This window comes from Homarus americanus, unplaced genomic scaffold (genome assembly GCF_018991925.1).
Source record: "Homarus americanus isolate GMGI-L3 unplaced genomic scaffold, GMGI_Hamer_2.0 scaffold39675, whole genome shotgun sequence".
In the NCBI taxonomy this organism is placed as follows: Eukaryota; Metazoa; Arthropoda; class Malacostraca; order Decapoda; family Nephropidae; genus Homarus; species Homarus americanus.
The window spans coordinates 5,497,097-5,518,434 of NW_024736071.1; the positions used below are offsets into that span (position 1 = coordinate 5,497,097).

The 21,338-nt window shown below is 39.7% G+C and overlaps 1 protein-coding gene across 3 annotated transcripts; it reads right to left on the minus strand.

Annotated features, from left to right (window-relative positions):
• Nucleotides 1-279: 279 nt before the first annotated feature.
• On the minus strand, nt 280-20,535 carry LOC121871760 (thiosulfate sulfurtransferase/rhodanese-like domain-containing protein 3). Of its 3 annotated transcripts, none has more exons than XM_042374198.1 (5): nt 20,455-20,535; nt 14,376-14,502; nt 11,154-11,273; nt 8,275-8,440; nt 280-505 (listed from the first exon to the last, which is right to left on the minus strand). In XM_042374198.1, the coding sequence occupies exons 2-5, from the start codon at nt 14,488-14,490 to the stop codon at nt 430-432; spliced, it is 477 nt and encodes a 158-aa protein (XP_042230132.1). In that variant the 5' UTR covers nt 14,491-14,502; nt 20,455-20,535; the 3' UTR covers nt 280-429. The 3 variants fall into 3 exon arrangements, with proteins under 3 accessions (XP_042230132.1, XP_042230131.1, XP_042230130.1); XM_042374197.1 differs by having other exon boundaries at nt 20,437-20,510; XM_042374196.1 differs by lacking the exon at nt 20,455-20,535 and adding an exon at nt 17,014-17,129.
• Between the last annotated feature and the right edge of the window lie 803 nt (nt 20,536-21,338).

Consider the following 21,338-nt stretch of genomic DNA (forward strand, 5'->3'; position numbering starts at 1 on the left):
ATGTGTATCAACCTCAAATTACAGTACAAGTTGAAAAATATCCATAATATAACATGCAGCTCACAGGTGGGGAATGGTTGGAAATTTGCAGCTGAACCAGGGAATTACATGACAGTCATTTTAAATAATGTGATTAGTTCCAGAAATTAGCTGTTTTTTGGAGTGTTCCAGATACTGGTTAGGTTAGATCTGGTCATGGGAAAATTAATGGAAAATAAAATAGATTTTTGTGGGAATCCTGCATAAAAGTCAATGAGGTAAGACACTGCTACATAAAAATAATGAATATTAAAATTTATTAGTGTTACAGTACAAGGCTTTTGGTGACCAAATATTACTCATCTTTCCCAAAATTTATACATTGTTTCTAGGCCATCAAACTAAGATTTCCAAAACTACATACAACTGTCAGTTTTACAAAGGCCTCATCTAGCTCTGAGGTTCTTCAAAATATTCCACTGGTCCACCCTTCTCTAGCCAATCCTCAAAAGATCCAACATACACCCTGAAAGAGTTTAAATATTAATTACTTTAAAATGCATAAATTCTGTTAATTTTAATGTTTTCATGTTTAGCCATGGAGAGTTACCATCAGGTGGTCCTGGCAACCCATATAAGTGCAGAAAATGGCCACTTGATGGTGAGGACAACTTTAGTGAATCCTCAAATTTCTCAAAATCAATGTCAGCAGCCCAAAGGTAAAAGACACAAAAAAAGTCTCTCCCAAAAGAAAAACTGAAAGATCCCCTATTAAGCTCTCCCCTCCCCTGCTCTGAGGGCTAATTCCAGTGCATGTACGAAGTATTTATTCCCTTTATGTTTTTGACCTTATGCTAAATATTTTTTAATTTAGCATATTCTGTACGAGTGATTGTGTGTGCATGTAACAGAGTTTAACAAATTAAGAACATTACGTGTATCTGTCCAAAATAACGGAGTTGAATAAGAAGAATAACGTAGATCACAGCTCCCTCACCCGCTCTTAAGTGCTACTGGGTGGCAAGTTGGAGACTGCTACAGAGTTATGTGCCACATCCATCGATATTATTCCCTGTGATCCCTCAGGAAGAATATTATTTCTCGTTATCCCTCTTTTATCGATCATTTTGCAATACAGGTAATGATAGGTTTTTCAGGAACACACAAGGATACCTGTACAATCATCTGTACATAAGCGAGTTTGGCCAGACGATGACCATCGTTCATGCAAATTTCTTTGATCTTAAATAGGAAGGCGATCCTAAAACATCAACATTGTTAAAGCGAAATATCATAAATCTGGGTAATACCTATACTGTGCACAGCACCTTCACAACCAGGCATACCAACCATTCTGAGGTGACACGAGCCATAGTCAGTTCTCCTATAACACGTGTTTTGTCAACGCGAATTGGCTATAACACGATTCATGAATAGAAGAACGATATTTGTAAAATGCGAATGCTTGTTTGCTGTAACACGATTCCATTCGAACGTTTTAAGTGTACATGTACATGTACAGTACTGTACTGTTGCTTGGCGCGGAGTTATGCAGTACTTACAGTTCACGTTCGACATCACACGTTCAATTGATTCATGTGTTTTGTTTGTGAAGTGTTATTTGATTGGGACTCTATAAACTTCATCCTTTTTTTGCAAATTTAGCTGTTCCCATAAATACTGTATGAAAAAATAAAATAAAAATAATGTTTCACAGTGTGGACTAATACAGTCGGCCTTTAACATACGCGGGGGTTACGTAACAGAGATACCCGTGGATGTTAAAAATCCGCGCATTTTTGCTGGCCCCCCCCCCCATGTCCTTATTTACCGTATATACCTGTGTGTAGTTCGAGTTTTAAGACCAAATTATTTGGCAAAAATTTAGGGGTCGACCTCTAAACGGGTAATAGTTTCGTTAGGTTGGAAAATATTTACCAGTAACTACCAATAATCAATGGAAATGATGCACCAACGCACCACTAGCTGTGAGTGTCGGTACAGTTGCCAGGGCAGATCTCTTGCATCATCATAGCAAGCCCAAAGTAGCCAAATGCATGGTATGGTAGCACAGGACGATGTAAAACATAAAGTATTCATTTATTAAAGTTTATTTATAGATACTGGACATAAATTTTTGTTCATTACATTTGAAACAAAAGAAAACTACGATACCGTATTTTCATTAAAATATTACATCACAAGTATATTTTACCTTAACTGTGACTGAATGAATATACGTATTCTCAGAAATAAATATAGAAATATAATATTTTTGCTGGAATGACATACATATTACAGTGGAAAGTGGGATAAAATCATGACGAAAACAATGACTTTCGCTTTCTTTCGTTATTCAAAAGATTTTACCGTAATCGCTTTTCGAATGGTTTTCAGTTAAAAAACTGTTGTAATCGTACTGTATTACAATAATATTCTATCCTATCATTAGCCTTATAATCCCACAACTGAAAACCATTCGAAAAGCGATTACGGTAACATCTTTTGAACGAAAGAAAGAGAAAGTCATTGCTTTCGTCACAATTTTATCCCACTTTCCACTGTAATACGTACATCATTTCAGCAAAAATATTACATTTCCATGTTCTCAGAAATAAATGGTAGTTTCGTTGAAATGTAATGTACAGTATTTAATATTAAAATGCAAAAATAGCTATAAAAACAATTAATACACCCGTAATGTACTGGCTGGCATCTCCACTTGTCCCTCCTCCCGCGTCCAAGGTCACCACTCCTCCCAACTCGCTCCCTCCTCCACCTCCTCACCGTCACTACTGCCGACAACAAACACAAATGTTTTGTGAATAACTGCACCTCCACTTCCTATGTACAGTACTTGTACTGAACTGTACTGTGCTGTGCATTTTCACAAACAATAAACATGGCAAGAAAAGCTATTAAAAAAAAAAAGAGATAAAAATTTCACTTTACTGTACAGTACCTATCCTCGGCGACAGGACGGGGGTCATCGGGCTCATCGTCACTCAATTCCTTAACGGGTGGTGAAGTGGGGGCGACGGTGGATTCAGCTGCTTCCTCACTGCCGCCAGTGATTGATGGTGTTAAATCTCTCCTTCGGTGATCAAAGAACATGGTGATGGGGAGTTGTCGTCTCTTTCTTTTCATTTCTTCCATGATGTTTTTGTATGGAGCAAAAACGTCATCCATCCATCGCATGAATTTCAGGGCACGCACCATGGAGGGGTCCATACTATAGGCCAGGTTTTTCAGTGCCTCAATATTCCTGGTCATCTCCCCCAACTTCTCCAACGTTATTTCTTGATGCTCTTCCTCTTCCACTTTCCCTTTCGCTTCCTCTTCCTCGCCTGAGTCTACTAACTCCTGTAGATCCTCCTCGGTCAGCTCAGTGTCGTGCTCTTCAATTAGCTCCCTAATCTCGTCCTCTGCCATGTCCTGGAAGCCTTCCGCAGCCACTTTCCTTGACAGTGCCAGGGTCTTTCTGAATATTTTCATTAAAATTCATCAAAATCATTTTCCTTGTCATCGTCTTAAGCACCAAACAGCTCCTCCCAGTCTTCTCCTTGAACAGGGCTAGAGGGTACGTGTTTTTCGAATCGTTTTCAATTAAAAAAATGTTACAGCACATGTATATTTTATCTAAACTGTGCCTGAATGAATATATTCTCAGAAATAAATAGTAGTTTTGCTGAAACGTGATGTATTTCAATGTAAAATAGGATAAAATACATGACGAAAACAAAAGACTTTACCTAACCTTCCAATGTTCAAGAGATGTTACTCGTTTTTTTAATAGTTTTCGGTTAAAATACTGTTATATTACAATGATATTCTATTCATACTGTGCTTGATATACTACATTCACGGAAATGTAATATTTTTGCTGAAATGACGTACGTATTACAGTGGAAAGTGGGATAAAATCGTGACGAAAACAATGACTTTCGCTTTCTTTCGTTCAAAAGATGTTACCGTAATCGCTTTTCGAATGGTTTTCAGTTAAAAAAACTGTTGCATCACAAGTGAATTAGGATAGAATATTATTGTAATACAACAGTTTTTTAACTGAAAACCATTCGAAAAGCGATTACGGTAACATCTTTTGAACGAAAGAAAGCGAGTCATTGCTTTCGTCACTTTCCACTGTAATACGTACGTCATTTCAGCAAAATATTACATTTCCATATTCTCAGAAATAAATAGTAGTTTTGCTGAAACGTAATGCATTTCAATGTAAATTAGGATAAACTACATGAAAACAAAAGACTTTACCTAACCTTCCGATGTTCAAGATATGTTACTCGTTTTTTTAGTAGTTTTCGGTTAAAATACTCTTATATTAGTGATATTCTATTCATACTGTGCTTGATATAATACATTCACAGAAATGTAATATTTTTGCAGCTACAATGCTGATGTCAACACAAGCGTGGTTACAGCGAGACTGACTGAGTGAGGGAGAGCTATGCGTGTGTGTGTGTGTGTGAGGTTGCGGGAGCGGGCGGTGTCCCGTGTTCGGTGCCGCGAGCGAGTTGAATGGTGCGCGATTTGAATGTACTTCAATTACTTCAATGTACAGAATATTCCTCCGGCGGGGCAATCCACGTATTTACAAATCCGTGTATGCCAAACCCGCGTATGTTAAGGGCCAACTGTAGTATTTTACACCCGCGCTCTCTGTTTCCATCACACGATCAGTTGAAACACGTGGGTTGTTTTGAAGCATCCTCAGTGATTTTTGCGTACTATTTCTCCAATTTTGTGGTATTAACTGTGAATATGGAAAAGAAGAATATCTCCAAGAAGCGTTTTGGTGATCGCATTCCCGGTGGTGATCGTAAAAGAAAGGCTATAACACTTGAAGAGAAGCTCGATGTTATCAACCCCAAAATCACCCTTCTCCCCCATCAAGTTATATTAATATTTTTTCAAGGTAAAGTGTTACATTTACTGTATGATTTCATTATTAGATATGAGTGTATCGGCTCGTTAGCCGCTTGGGCGATCGGTCACATCTCTGTCACACACTGTTGGGAAGTACTAGTCATGTACTGGCTCTCTGTTACACACTGTTGGTCGGTACTGGGCATGCACTGGCTCCTGAATGTACCTGAACCTGCTCCACTGTTGGTCAAGTCTGGTCTTGAAACAGCTCACACTCGGTGCCGTCACAACACTTTCTGGAAGATTGTTCCAAGAGTTCACAACTCTCACTCCAAAAAAGTTTGCCCTCACAGTTTTCTGGACTTGCGGCTCCTTCAGCCTTCAGCTGTGACCCCTTGTGGGGCGAGCGTCCGCCAGCTCTAGGTAAGGACACTCGACTGAGTGCCCCGTGAGATGCTTATACACCTCAATTATGTCGCCCCTTGCCCATCTGTAGTATAAGCTAGGCAAGTTCAGGCGGTCCAATCTCTCAGGGTAGTTGAGGTGCCTAAGTGCAGGCAGCAGTCTGGTGGCCCTCCTTTGAACATTTTCAATCAACTGACAGTCCCTTGTATATCTCGGGGACCAGACTGATCATTACGAGGGACGGACCGTCTAGAAATCTGAACGACCTTCTTATAAGACCCAATAATTTATTTGCCTGATTTACCTTCTTCTCGCAATGGCCCAAAAACTTTAGCTCATTGTCAACATACACACCTAGGTCCTTCTCAAATTCAGTCTCAAATAGTGCAGTTTCTTCACCACGTTGAGACATATGATACGCCTCCTTACTGTTGGTACGCCCCAGGTGCATCCTCTTACACTTCGTGACATTGAATCTCAGCAGCCACTTCTTTGACCATTCTTGGAGCTCACAGAGGTCCTTCTGCAGCTCTTCACAGTCCGCATGGTTCTCGATTTCCCGAAATAACTTGGCATCATCGGCAAAAATTTGTATGGAGGAGTGTACGTCAGACATGTCATTTGTGAAACAAACAAACAACAGCGGGCCCAATACACTGCCCTGTGGTACCCCTCTTGTGACAAGTACAGATAATGATTTCGTGCCATTAATCACCACACACTGCTTGCTGTCATGTAGAAAGTCTTCTATCCACGCTAGGACAATTCCCCGAATTCCGTACCCTTCTAGTTTGATTTTTAGCCTTTCTTGGGGGTACACTGTCGAAAGCCTTGGCAAAATTTAGGTAAATAATGTCGATATTACCACCCCGTTCCAGAATATGGGTCCAAATATCCAATATCCAATACCTTGAGCAATTGTGCTAAGCAGAAGCGCCCCAGCGTAAAACGGTGTTGGCAATCCTTTACAAGGTTGTTTCGTAGTAGATGTTCCATCGCAGCATCTCTTATAATACTCTCACTTTACAAATTATGCTGGTCAGGCTCACCGATCTATAGTTGTTCGGGGAGTGACGATTGCCCTTCTTGAAGATAGGACTCGCATGAGCCATTTTCCAATCACTGGGGACCTTTTGTTCATCCAGTCATTTACAGAATAGGATCTTCAGGGGCTCGGCAAGCTTGGTGCACAACTCTCTTAGCACTCTAGGATGCACCATGTCAGGGCTGGGACTCCTAGGGACCTTTAGCTTTGACAGTTTATATCTAATACCCTCTTCTGTGAACACAATGTGGGTCAGTGCTGTGTCGAACTGTCTGTCCTCAAACGCAGGAAGGTTAATCGCATCCTCTCTTGTGAACACCGAGGAAAAGAAGCTGTTTAATGCCTCAGCTTTATCCTGGTCAGAATCTGCTTAACTACCATCTTCAAGCCTCAGGTCTGATACTCCTACTTGCATTTTTAATTTCGACTTGCATAGCGGTAAAACGCCTTTAGCTTTGACTTGACCTTGCTTCAACCAGCCTCTGGAACTCCTTTTCAGCCCTGCTACACTCTGCCTTTGTTTGGTTTCTGGTTCTTGCATACATCCTCCTGTCCTGCTCATCGTTTGACCCAACCCACTCCTTGAATTTCTGAGTTTTCTTCTTAACTTTGTCGACCGCCGCATGGTTTAGGTGTAGGGATCCCCTCGTATACCTAGCGGCACTGGGTTTGGTCTTGGGTATATATTTATCGATCAAATGGGTCACTTTACTAGTTAAGATATTAAGTGTAGTGTCTGCATTGTTGTGCCTTAATGAGTCAGGCCAGTGGATACCCCTCATCTCCTCCCGTTATAATTTCCCTTGTAATATTTGCACCTTGGCCTGGCCTTATCTTGAACTAGGTAACAGTTAAATCTGAATGACAAAACTATATGGTGACTGGTGCCAACTGGGGCAAGGTGTTCCAGTTTGGCCACCATACCCTCCTCGTTTGTTACGATGTCTAGTGGCTTGGGTGTTTGCTCCCCTCTATAATGTGTTGGGTCTCTAACATGTCGGAACAGAAAATTATCTCTCAGAGTTTCTACAAAAAGAGTAGCAGGGTTATTCAAGTCATTTGGGGTGAACTCGTTTCTCCAGTTGATGTCGCCTTAGTTAAAGTCCCCCATGATAAGGAGGTGGCTAGGGTTGAGCATTGCTGCATTGTCTATGAAGGCTCTTAAGTTCCCTTGATTTAGTGGGCCACAGTTTGGGGATCTGTAGATACACTGGACAATAAATAAGTCCCCTCCCTTTAATTTAATTTTACACCACTTGGACTCTTCAAAAACATCCTCTCCCTGTACCCTTACCTGGCTGGCTCTAAGGTCTTGCCTAGCATAGATAACCACACCCCTCTTGCAAGTTTCTTGAGAAAGGTTCATAAATGAGTCATATCCAGCAATGCTGAACTCGCATTCCTCTGGATCAATTCTCCTGTTCTTGTACAGCAGTTCTACAACTCGTAAAATATCGGGTTGGTGCACCTTCAGTAGTGTTTCAAACTCGTCTCTCTTATCAAGGAATGTATCAGTATTAGTGTACATGACATTCAAGCCAGAATTTGTTCTCAGTAACGTCTCTGCTCTTCGTAGTATCTCCGGTCCCCCTCCATTCTCAGAAGCTGCAGCATTTGCTAAGTACACTGTATTTTGCAGGATGTGGTTAGAAATGCCATTGTTTACACGGCCGTCTGGCCTCAACGCTCACCTTAGCAAGGCAAACCAGCTAGGATGCTGCCATTGCCTACCCCTAGTAACAGTTCACCCTGCCACACACCCACACTCTTCTCAGCCTCTGCTACAGCAAGTCTCATCACTAGATATACACTTTGAAGTCATTCTTCAGGACCAAAAATTAATAATAACTGCTGGTTTTACAAAAAAAAATATATATATTTGAAGGGTCTAACTGGGATGTTTACGACATGGAGGTCACTGTGAGAAAGACAAGGAAAACTGTAGCAGGATTTGTACTTACCTAACATTCTTGTAGCCAGCTCCTATCATTGCTAATTGAGCAGTTCTAGCACGAACACCAGCCAGACAAGAAACAATAACAGGCTCATCCAGCGCTGGCTTTTTAAAACCAAGTTGTGATTCAAATTCCACTTCAGGGAGTAGGAGGTGAGTTCCCAGGATAAACACTGAAAATATTTTAAAGATAATTGAACATACTTACAATAAAGATATTTTCCTGCCTCTTAACATTATACTGGTATGTAGAGAGAATGGATGAAATCAATTGGGTCAAGATATATATGATTCTACTCTTCACTCTTCTTCACATTTTTTCCTTCTCCCTAATTCTCAAACTAGATCTGTTTCTAGAGCCGATATCATTTCATCTATCAATGCGGATCTGTGCAGCATCTCCGAATGGGGAGGTAGAAACTTGGTTAAATTCAATAGTAATAAAACTCTGTATTTACCAATTACACTTTCCAAATTGGATGATCTCCCACCAATCACATTTCTGGATGCAATCATTCTGCCAAATTCTAAAATAGATATGCTAGGCCTCACCATTTCCTCTAATATGTCATGGAAGCCACACATCCTCAACATTGCAAAGTTGCCTCCCGAAAGCTGGGAATGCTGTACAGATGCCGTAGCTACTTCACTCCTTAGCAGTTGCTTCAAGTTTAAAAGGGATTCATTCGTCCTAACTTGGAGTACTGCTATCATATCTGGGGTGGCTTTTCTGTTGTCCAACTGTTAGATAGGGTGGAATCAAAGGCATTTCGTCTTATTAACTCTTCTCTTTTAGTTGATAATCTTTCTTCCCTTCATCGTCGCAATGTTGCTGCACTCTCTCTCTCTCTCTTTTACAGGTACTTTAACGGGAAATGTTCGGTGGATTTGGCATCCTGTGTACCGCCGGCAAGGCCGGGGGCTCTTAACACTCGTCTTGCCAGCGGTGCCCATTGTTTCTCTGTGGATGGAGGTCACAATAGAATAACCAGTTATAATACATCCTTCTTTCCTCACACAGCCAAACTGTGGAATGCTCTGCCTTCTTCTGTGTTTCCATACTCATACAATCTGTCTCACTTCAAAAAGCTGGTTTTCCGGCATCTTCGTGGTGTAGATTAATATAATCTTTTTCTTTTCTATTTTTAACCCTTAAGCCCTGGGTTAGGGTGCCGATGGCGGTAACCCCCCCCCCTCCACCCTCACGGGGATAAATCGAGAAAAATCCACTTAAAAAAGTGCAGGGAATAGGCGGACGTTCTGGAACGTCACCCGTGGCCTAGGGGTTAATTCCTTTTTACTCTTATTTTTTGCCCCCTAGGCCCTGTTGTGGGAAGATGACCTGTGCCCAGGTGGGCTATTCCCATAATAAAAAAAAAATGTGGAGGGGAGGAGAGCCAAGAATGACATGGGGGAGAGTTTGTAAGGGTTGACAACCCTTTATCCGAAATTCCGAAAACCGAAAAGCTCTGAAAACCGAAAAAAATATTGGAGCCTTTTTTTTTTTTTTTATATATACAGTATATGGGTATTAGCCCACCCGGGCACATGTCACTGACCCACATCAGGGCCTGGGGGGTGAAAATGTAATAGTAATAATAATTATAATAATACTGGTAATAATAATAATAATACAGTAATAATAATAATTATTCATAGTAATTAAATTTTTAATAAAAAATACACAAAAATAAAATAAGATTGATAATAATAATAATAATAATAATAATAATAACAACAACAATAATACTGTAATAATGAAATAATAATAATAATAAAGAAATACAAGAATGAAAAAAAGATCAAAAGTGAGAAACATGACCTAGACCTATGAATTATTATTATTATTATTATTATTATTATTATTATTATATTTTAGCCCCCCAGGCCCCAATGTGAGTCAGTGACCTGCTGTGCCCGGGTGGGCTAATCCCTGTATATAAAAAAAAAACCCATTCTGAAATCCGAAAAATTCCAAAAACCAAAATGCATCTGGTCCCAAGGATTTCGGATAAGGGATTGTCAACCTGTATCTGTAATTCGGATTTTGGGTTAATTCGTATGTTTTTCTAAAATGAATTAAACGATGTGAATTCAGAATGAATAAAAAATAACCAACAGTGTGGCCCATCCTCATGGCAGTGGCTTCTCCCACCTCATTCCCCAAGGTAGTACCAAGACTCTAAATCCTTAAGTGGTGAACCTCTGCCTCCTAGACACCTTGGGCTGTGATACAAACATTGTTACAGTATATGTTTTACTTTAGTGACAGCCATCAATGACAGGGGTTAGCCAAATGTTTAAGCAGGATGCTGCTAGCTTAACCTTGCTCTAAATCCAATAAACAACATGTACAGTACAGTATGTGTAAACAATACTACACAGAATACAGTCAAAGATGTCAGATACAGTACATGTACATATATTGTGTGTATACAGTAAACTCTTGTCATTTGTGAGGGATAGGTTGCAAGGAATGGCGAGAATAAGCAAAACCGTGAATAGCAACTTAAACTACCTTAGTGCACTACTGTATACTATACCAATACCAAACAACTGACCAGCCATGGCAGAACTCATCCCCTCTTTTAACTTGTCTAATAATAAAACTTTCTTTGTCAGGGTCATCACTGACTTCTGCCTTTTACATTTAACTTCACTAGCACTGACACTAGGCAGTCTTTTAGGGGCCATTTAACACAGAGACACTAAAGTTTTGAGAGTACAACACGAGGTGCTGCGGGAAAAGGCTCACGAGCTAGCCACCATCTGCTTACCACGAATCATAGAAATCGTGAATCGCAAACTCGTGAATGGCAAGGGTCTACTGTATACAGTACAGTAATTAATTTAACAGCAATCACAGTGCACACCACTAATACTTACATCCAATGTTCTTGGATTTAGGAATTTTCCCATATCTGTTTAGTTCCTTGGATGTGCGGACATCAATCAGCATCACTTTTTCATCAGTAAGATTTTGCTGCAATTCCTCAAATGCTACGTCTGAAACAGTGTAAATGACATGTAATTCTTATAGCTGCAGTATGCTGTACTGTATAGTACAGTGTATTGATTACCCAACAAGTTTGGTACCAGAAACAAACTAGAATTTGTTATATCCGAATTTTGGAATTACTGTACAGTACAGTGGTCCCTCGGTTAACGAACGGTTCGATTAACAAAATTTTGGTTAACATATTACCTCCCATAAGGATCTTCAATTTGGTTAACGAACAAAACTCCTGCATGTGTTCTGGGTATCAAGTTCTATCTACAGGAGCGAACACAAACACCTGTAGAGTTTTCGTAGGTTTTATTTACTGGATAAACAAATATGTGCACAAGGGAGGTGGCGCTCCTTACTCTGTCTGGGGGGTCAACTAGCCTCTAGGCGACATGTGGCAAGTGATACACTAACAGCTCCCATATGTCACCAGGCACATTAATTAAGCGTGTGGGACATGGTAAATACATTGCCACACGCTGCTAGCTAGGCTGAATAAAGTGTATATAAATGGAGCACATACATAATATACATACAGAATACATAATATATATACAACTTCGATTAACGAAATCCTTACGAACATCACGTTTTGTTGTGAGCATCAGCTGATGGGCTAGTCTGCCAATTCAGTAATCTGTTCTATGTTTACATTCGCTTCCAGTGGAGTAAATATCAAGAAAGTTGTGCTCTTTAATATTTTTGCATTTTTTATATTAAAATTATTAGTCATTTTAACATTCATTTAACATATTGATAATATATGCAGTACAGGGAACTAGTTTTTTGTGTTCCCACCAGACGCTTGACTCAGCCAACAGGCGTCAGTTGGGCTCTGTTGACACTGGAGTGAACATCTATTTTGTTGGTGTCTTGAATATTTTGCATTTTTCATTGAAATTATTGTTCATTCTGAACTTTAGTTAACATATTGATAATATATAGCACAGTGCAGTGTTAATTTAAAGAAAATAATCTTGAATTACACCCAGTGAACTTAAAATTTTATTGGTGAAATGACGGCATCAAGCATGGGTCCCCTGAAAGGAGATTTCTCCTCCATCCCCACTTCCTCTCTTCTCCATTCTCCTCCACCCCCACTTCTAATTCCCATCATCATCAACCAGGAGCCTTCTACATACACACCTCAAAGTAAGTGTACTTTACTGCATTATTTTTTTTTTTACTTTGTATTTACTTTTCGGTGAACTGAAACCAATTACCCAATATCCCATTGAAACAATGGTTTCGGTTAACAAAATTTTTGGTTAACTGACGACCTTCTGGAACGAATTGTGTTCGTTAACCGAAGGACCACTGTCCAGTACCCTACTTGGCCTAAAATACTGTACAGTACTGTACTCGGCCTAGAATACTGCATAACAGGCATGGGCAGCCCGAACCATGTCTTTGTGTGGCCCACAGAGTGATTTGAGACATTTTATTTAATGAGGCCTGCGGTTCAGGTAGATGGTGAGTAAAGCAATATAATCTTCACACACAATTCGTTACTGTTTCATCACCTAAAAGTAAGTACTGTAACCACGAAAATGGTGGATTTGTTTCATAAATGGGAAAAAGACTGTAATTGTAAACAGAAAATATCGTAAGGTGGACGTGATGATAAACTGCATCACTGTCCGTGCTAATACAATATTAACATTACTTTTGGGTTAGGTAGGATATAAGTTTTGGTGGGTAGGCCCACAGAAAAATACACATAAATTGTAAAGCAGCCCATGACTGAGGAAAGGTTGCCCATGCCTGCTGTACAGTACCATAAATTGCATTTTATCACTAACCTCAAAAACCTTCCCTTCACCTAAGAACAAGATTGGAAGAGAATGCAGTACTATTTGCTGCACAGAAATATATTTCTTGATTTACTGTCTAGTAAACCAATATGACTGATACTAAGGAAAGGGTAAAATGTACACTGGTCAGTGTAAAATAACATGTTCGTCCAGTCCTTCTACAGTACAGTGGTCCCTTGGTTAACGAGCACAATTCGTTCCAGAAGGTTGCTCGTTAACCGAAACCATTGTTTCAATGGGTTTTTGGGTAATTGGTTCCAGCTCACCGAAAATTACATACAAACGAAAAATAAATGCATTAAAATACACTTACTTTGAGGTGTGCATGTAGAAGGCTCCTGGTTGATGATGATGATTGGAATTAGAATGGGGGTGGAGGAGAAGGGAGAAGAGAAGGCATTGGGGTGGAAGAGAAGTCACCCCATGCCGCCATTTCACCCATAAAATTTTAATTCACTTGGTGTAATTCAAGATTATTTTCTTTAAATCAACACAACACTGCACTGCACTATATATTATCAATATGTAAAATATATTTCAAAATGACCAATAATTTGACTGGAAACACAGAAAAAAAGCGTTTATGTTGAAGAGTCTCAAACAAGATGCTCCTTCCTCTGAACGTGTAAACAAACTGACGCCAAGCTTGGTGTGTTGACAGGCTGTTTGGCGCTCATAAAACTAGTTTCCTGTACTTCAATTATATTCAATAATTGATAAAATTACTAAGAAAATTAATATAAAACTTTTAAAATGATTGAATAGTACAACCTTCTTGATATTTACTAAAATTGTAAGGAATTTAAGCCCTAGAACCGATTTCTGTATTGGCGGACTAATACGACAGCTAGTGAGCAAGAAAAAACATGTTGAGGGGCGCTCGTAAGGAATTCGTTAATCGAGGGATTGCTCGTTAACCGAAGTGAAGAATCTTATGGAAGGTAATTCGGTAACCGAAATTTCGTTAACTGAGGCGCTCGTTAACCGAGGGATCACTGTACAAGTGTACAGTACTGTACTCCTTATTGTCTGTGAGAAATCCTTAATTCTATTCTCCCTCCTCTGGGTGATGACTGCAACAGGAAGGAATACAAGTACGTAATATAGATCAATCCTAGTGACTTACATCAGGTTTCCTGGGTCTAAACAAATGACTTGATGTAAACTACCCTCTGTATACTCAAGCCACCTATGGCAGCAGTTCTAGGCTTAGCCATGAAATGAGTTTAAAATAAATCCTTTTGTTTTGAAATTTCTTGATCATTGCAAAGACAAGTGGAGGCATACCTGGTGGCAGTGTGGGAGAAGAGGAGAAGTACCTGGATGCCTTGGTCCCCACTGGGACACAATATTTACATCCTGGCTTCAAAACAATCCTCGGTAACTGAGCTACCCAATTCATTTCTTATTTATTCTGCAAAAAATGCACATACATATTACAACATATTTATCTTAACATTCTTATAATGCATCATGGATGTACAGTATTGTATTGAAATCATTATAAAAAATGGGAAAAGAATCCTGAAGTCCCATTTCATGACAGAGAATGGAGCGAATGACTGGATTTTGAGAGGAGGCCAATCCTTTGTGACAAAGCCCACCTTGTCAAGTCTGGTGAATCCAACACCATGGCATTAATGAATCGGATACCTTTAAAGTCATACGGTACCTAAATATCTCCATTCTTAAATGAAATGAGAACAGTACAAGACACATGTGTCTGTTTAAGGAGAGTCAGTAAGTCAGGTTCAACTTGTGTGCCATCTGTTATTCACTTGCCACCTACCTATAGTAGTACATCACAGAACATTTCCAGAGACAAACACGTACCTCAGTGCCACACCCCTGGGAGGACCTGAGGCATTCTTATTCTTTAAGAATTGGTTATTTATCTTCATTGAATGCAGAACAATGCTTACATCTCATTTAAGTACAGTATACAGTAAGTAATACTGTACCATGTCAATTAGTGCAGTAGTGTACTGTAAAATAAACCCTCTTAATAACACACTTCTTAATACCAGTGTGGCCTGCTGGGAGTGTACTGCACTGGACAGCCACACTTCATTCAAAGTACAGTGTTATCAGAGACATACCAGTACTATGTTCTGAGATTTCTGTTCAGAACACTACTGTACATGAATTTGAGAAGAATTTTTTTATAATTATTGTACACAATTATTATATATATTTTACATTTAATACACATTTATTGATACAAAGTTAATAAACAGTAGATGTAGATTGTTGTCAGGTCCATTTATTAAAAAAAAAAAAAGTGGCAAACACTGCCCAAGTGAAAACTGGCAAATATTCTCCAACTCTGGAGATAAAGGAATACTGTACAGCACTGTACAGGACCATCTACAGCCCAGCCAAGACCACATGTGGAAAGCTGACAGTAAGCCCCACCAGACTGGTGCTTGCACTGCGGAACCTCAGCTACCCGGAGAGATTGGAGTGCCTGAACTTGTCTAGCTTATACAGGTACTACAGATGGGAAAGAAGAGATCTGATTGAGGTGTACAAGCATCTCTAAGGGCACTACTCAGTCGAGTGTCCTTACCTGGAGCTGGCGGACTCTCGCCCCACAAGGGGTCACAGCTCAAGGTTAAAGAAGCCGCAAGTCCAGAAAACTGTGAAGGGTAACTTTTTCGGAGTGAGAGTTGTGAACTCTTGGAACAATCTGCCAGATAGTGTGGTGACGGCACCGAGTGTGAGCTCTTTCAAGACCAGACTTGACAAGCACTGGCGCGGGTTCAGATACATCCAGGAGCCAGTGTATGCCCAGTACTTGCCAACAGTGCGTAACAGAGATGTAACCGATTGCCCCAGCAGCTAATGAGCCGATCAGTGGCGAAGAGGATAAAAGTAAGTACAGCAACCTGCATATAGCTGTGCCAAAATATTCTATACTTTTACTAAGATACAACATCAAAATTGAGTCAAGCTTCCTTTTGTCATGCATGTTAGATGTTAGGATTTCTTCGTGTGTGGCCAATATCATCATTAATGTTTTATAGCCATTTTCCACCAACTGCCTGGGTTAACCACATTTAAATTACCTGATGGCAGCTCTCCATGTTGCACAGTCTCTTGTCACTTTTGTTCCCACAATGACCTGATCTGCTAAGAAGCCCAGTTGGAAGCTACAGCCTCAAGGATGTCACAACTGATCCTTCACATTTCTATTGGTCAATTCTCAATAATCGGCTCAGTTTGACTGTACAGAACAACACAGGTATTTACCATAAATAATCCATCAATAAATCTCCCATGGACCAAATGACATGCTAACTTAAATAAACAAAGAGCAGACGACAACATGTGTCAACACGGCTGATTTTCAGCTGAATATTTATGGTAAATAATTAATTCCTTCGTGCACAAAGCACATAGAGACAGTGGCATATGATCAGTTTTCACCGTATTTTGCCCCACTACTGGTGATTTATGATCATAGATGGGGGAAAATAATATAAAAAAAATCAATTCTTATAACTAATATAAAAATTTGTCAGATCATTTTTATTACAGGGGTTCCCCGGGTTATGAAAGAGTCCCATTCCTGAGGAAGTTTTTAAAAGTTAAAATGTACGTAAGTTGGAACACATACCCTATGTGAACTATAGGCATTTTTTGAAAGGCATTTTAAGATGCAGAGAATAGCTAACACGTTAGCTTCCCAGATTGTCATTATAAAATACAACATTTGTACCACATCTTGGAAATAACTGTTGTAAAACACAGTCTTCAGGGAACAATAAAATTAGAACTGTTATTTGGACACATTATGGAAAGAAATAATGAAGAAAATATATAGAAAAATATGGAAGGACAAAAAGGAAAAAAGTAAATCAGTCAACAATAGCCATGGCAGCTTGATCCATTTTTGATACAGGAAAGGTGCCCCACTACTTACTGTATGTTCTTTCATCTCGCGGCTACATTGTGTTGCTTACAGGTGTCCGCATATAATATACAGTACACGCAATACGACGGATTTCAGGTTCGTTATGTCTTAATTTTTGCACTTACAGAACTGTAATAAACTTTTCACCCTTATTTAAAGTATCTTATGAGTAATGATATTAGTTTTAATCATATTTGAGTAATTATCAATATTGTTACACCAAAGTTACCAACAACTAATGAAATCGGACAGTACCCTCTTAACAATGGGCGGAGCCAAAACTAGTTTCAACTAGGCACAATTCTTTTCAATTTTTTCATGCCATATGCTTTGTGTTAGGTCCTATAAATTGTCTTAGTGAGATGCTTGCATAATCCAATGTACAGTGACCCCTCGTTTAACGAACGCCTCAGTTAACGAAATTTCGGTTAACGAACTGCCTTTCATAAGGATCTTCAATTCGGTTAACGAACAAAAATTCGGTTAACGAATTTCTTACGAACCGACCTCAACATGTTTTCGCTTGCACTGGCCGGGCAACCAGCTTTAGTATCAGTCCGCCAATACATTAATCGGTTCTAGGGCTTAAATTCCTTACTATTTTAGTAAATATCAAGAAGTTTATACTTTTCAATAATTTTAAAAGTTTAATATTAACTTTTTTAGTCATTTTAACAATTATTGAACATAATTGAAGGTAAAGAAACTAGTTTCTGGCGTGCCATCCAGCCTCTTAACACAGCAAACAGGCGTTAGTCTCTCTCTGTTTTCACTGGAGGTAACATCTTGCTTGAGACTCTCTTCAACTAAACGCTTTTTTTCTGTGTTTCCAAGCAAATTATTGGTCATTTTGAAATATATTTTACATATTGACAATATATAATGCAGTGCAGTGTTGATTTAAAGAAAATAATCTTGAAATACACCATGAGAACTAAAATTTTATGGGTGAAATGGCACCATGGGGTGACTTATCTTCCACCCCAATCCCATCATCATCATCATCATCCAGGAGCCTTCTACTTACACACCTCAAAGTAAGTGAACTTTTCTACCATTTTTGTTGAATTTAGGAAATTTTCGGTGAGCTGGAACCAATTACCCAAAAACCCATTGAAACAATGGTTTCGGTTAACAAACTTTTCGGTTAACGAACGACCTTCTGGAACGGATTGAGTTCGTTAACCGAGGGGTCACTGTATTGTTATGCTGAAGCATAATTTCATAATACAGTACAATTTTGTAAACTAGATGTTTTGATTGTTTTCTATCCGAAGCAACAGTGATTTTCGTGTATATATTGATGTATTAATTATGTAAGAATTTTCTGGAATGTATTGCCCTTGAAATAGTGATGGGAATGAATGCAGCAACGAAACGAGTAAAAGCAGTGGTGACGAAACGGGTTGGTGACAAAATGGGCACACCCCTTAACAGTACAGCTCCTCCCCGACTTACGACCTACAGTGAGTTCTGCTATAACGCGTGTTTTGATAACGAGAATTGGCTCTAACGCGATTTATGAATAGAGGAACGATATTTGTATAACGCGAACGCTTGTTTGCTGTAACGCGATTTTTGCTTACTATTTCTCCAATTTTGTGGAATTAACTGTGAATATGGTAAAGAAGAATATCTCCAAGAAGCGCTCTGGTGATAGAATTCCCGGTGATGACCGTAAAAGAAAGGCTATAACACTTCAAGAGAAGCTCGATGTTATCAACCTCAACATCACCCTTCTCCCCCATCAAATTTTATTCATATTTTTTCTAGGTAAAGTGTTACATTTACTGTATGATTTCATTATTAGATATGAATGTAACATTTATTTAGACTGTGCTATCCTTTGTGTTAGGCTAACTACTAATTTTTTTTCGATTTCGAGTAATGTAGTAATCTGCACCTAACCCTATTTTCTCCATAAGCCCTGTTATTTCTATTACGTGATTTTCTATAACACGATATTTTACAAGAACACAACTATCGTGTTATAGCAGAACTGACTGTACTTGACTTACATCCACCCGCACTTACGGCCTGCCTCAGTCGTACCAAAATTTGGTCAAATTACGTATTTTTGAGTCCCAAAGTCAGTACACCGACAAAATTTTCATCTGTAATTCACTTTAAAATGGCTGGCAAGCATAAAAGTGAGTGTTTTGTGGTGCTGAGAAGAAAAAGAGACACCCATTTTAGATTTTCTATGTATTATTTAAGCATTTCCGACTTACGACCATTTCAACTTACGACCTGGATGTCGGTCCCTAACCCCGTCTTTAGTCGGGGAGCAGCTGTATAATGCGTTTATTGTAGATGCACAGAATAGCTAACGCGTTAGCTATTCTGTGCATCTAGAAAAAAAAACGATAGTACTGACTGTACAGACAGTACTATGGTACTTGATCCTCCACCACTGATTGGTCTGATTGGTTGGTTAGCCATTTAGGCGGTCAGCCACGGCCCACGTCTCTGACTGGGGTCTGCCCATATCTTCACCAACCCGTTTTGTCACCACCATTTTTAACCCGTTTTGTAACCACTGCTTTACCCATTTCATCACCACGTTCATTTCCATCAACATATACACAAAAATAACTGTTGCTTGGGATAGAAAATAATAAAAAACACTAAGACAATTTATTGGGAAAAAAACGAAGAAACTATAGTATTTTTTCGATCGCATGGTGTTCTTCCAACCTCAGTAAAGTGTACTAAGAGCAAGACTGAATGTAAATATCGCAAAGACCAACATATGTGGCGTTGTGCAAGAATCTCAGAATCCAACGACGAACAAGAACCAGGCCAATAAGGTAAGAAATAGGTGATTCCATCATATGGTGAGAGTCAGTTAGGTTAGGTTTGGTTTTTTTCTTGTTTTTTTTAGTCGCTTAGCCACGTTTTTCTCAGAAAACGTCAAACGAAAAAATATCGCAAAAAAACCCGGCTGATTTCCGCCAGAAATGATGGTTATATTCGGTTTAAAAGTGAACGGTGTGACAGTGCAAATTTACCAATAATAACTTACAATTTGTCACTAATTCCAGCGACTGTTGGTGGTGACGAAATGGATTTGATATTGGTGACGAAATGGGGTTTTGGTGACAAACCGGGTCAGTGACGAAATGGGGTGTATCCCTCTGACTTACACACTGTTGGCAAGTACGGGCTCCAAAATGTATCTGTAACTGTGCTAGTGATGGTTAGGTATGGTTTTAAATGCGTTCACAATAGTAAAATAACTCCCTTTAGCCTCTCACGATGTGTCCTGTGGGTGCACTCCCAGCCAGGTCAGCTGTGATAGCTGAGTGTGACCCTCATTACCAAACGTTGCAGGTTTTCTTTTGGTGTCACTGGACAATGAAGGTCTAATACAGTAAAAAGCAACGGCCCTAACGGCTAGTAAACTGATAAGTACCAAATAAATTAAAGTACCGGTAAGTTTCCACCTACACAAAGACGGTGTGGTAGAGTAACCGTTCTAACATGTTTACTGTCACTGTTTCCCTGGCTGGAGCTGGAGGACCAAGGAACATATACAGAGGAACTGACCCTGACTGCTGCGCCATCTCTCGAGAAGCTCCCAAACAAAGTTTAATGTCTCCTCCTTGTGGGTGGAAAACTTAAATGACGTCAAGATGACTCAATATTTTTTTTTTTGCGGGAATAACCCACCCGGGCACAGGTCATCTTTAGTTAGTTTAACAAATTTATTGGCAAAGCTTGTAGTACAGTTTGCCTATTCTGAGTAATTCAGTCAGGTCTTGACACTGAGGGTCATCGACCCACAACAGGGTGTGGAAGGCGAAAAAAATAGAGTAAAAAGAAATTAAAAATAGAAGAGAAAAAGACTAATAAACTACACCAAGAGGGTGCCGAAAGACCAGTGTGGGGTACGGATTGTTTGGGTTCACACTCAGGATGGGATGGAGAAAAGAAACTCACAATGTGCTCTCTGTATACATGTTGTATTGGATGTACAGTGCAGCTTGGTGCTGGGTAGGTAGCATGGTTACAAGCGTGATGTAGAGAGAGCTGATTGGTGAGGGTGGGAGCGAGGACCGCCAGGCAGGAGGAAGAGGAGGAGGTGTTGCTTGCTGGTTGGTGTAGGTAGAAAGAGAGGTAGGTCACCACGAGGTCAGGTCTTATATAGCGGAGGTAGGCGTGGCTTAATAGTTGACCTCCGTCATGTAAGGCGGCGCTGGTTGACCTAGACCAGAGGCATACACTGGGGAATTCGCGGGTTCGGCTACTCAGCGACAAGAGGAGGAATCCACTACACCAGCTTTTTTGAAGTGAGACAGATCGTAAGAGCATGGAAACAGAAGAAGGCAGAG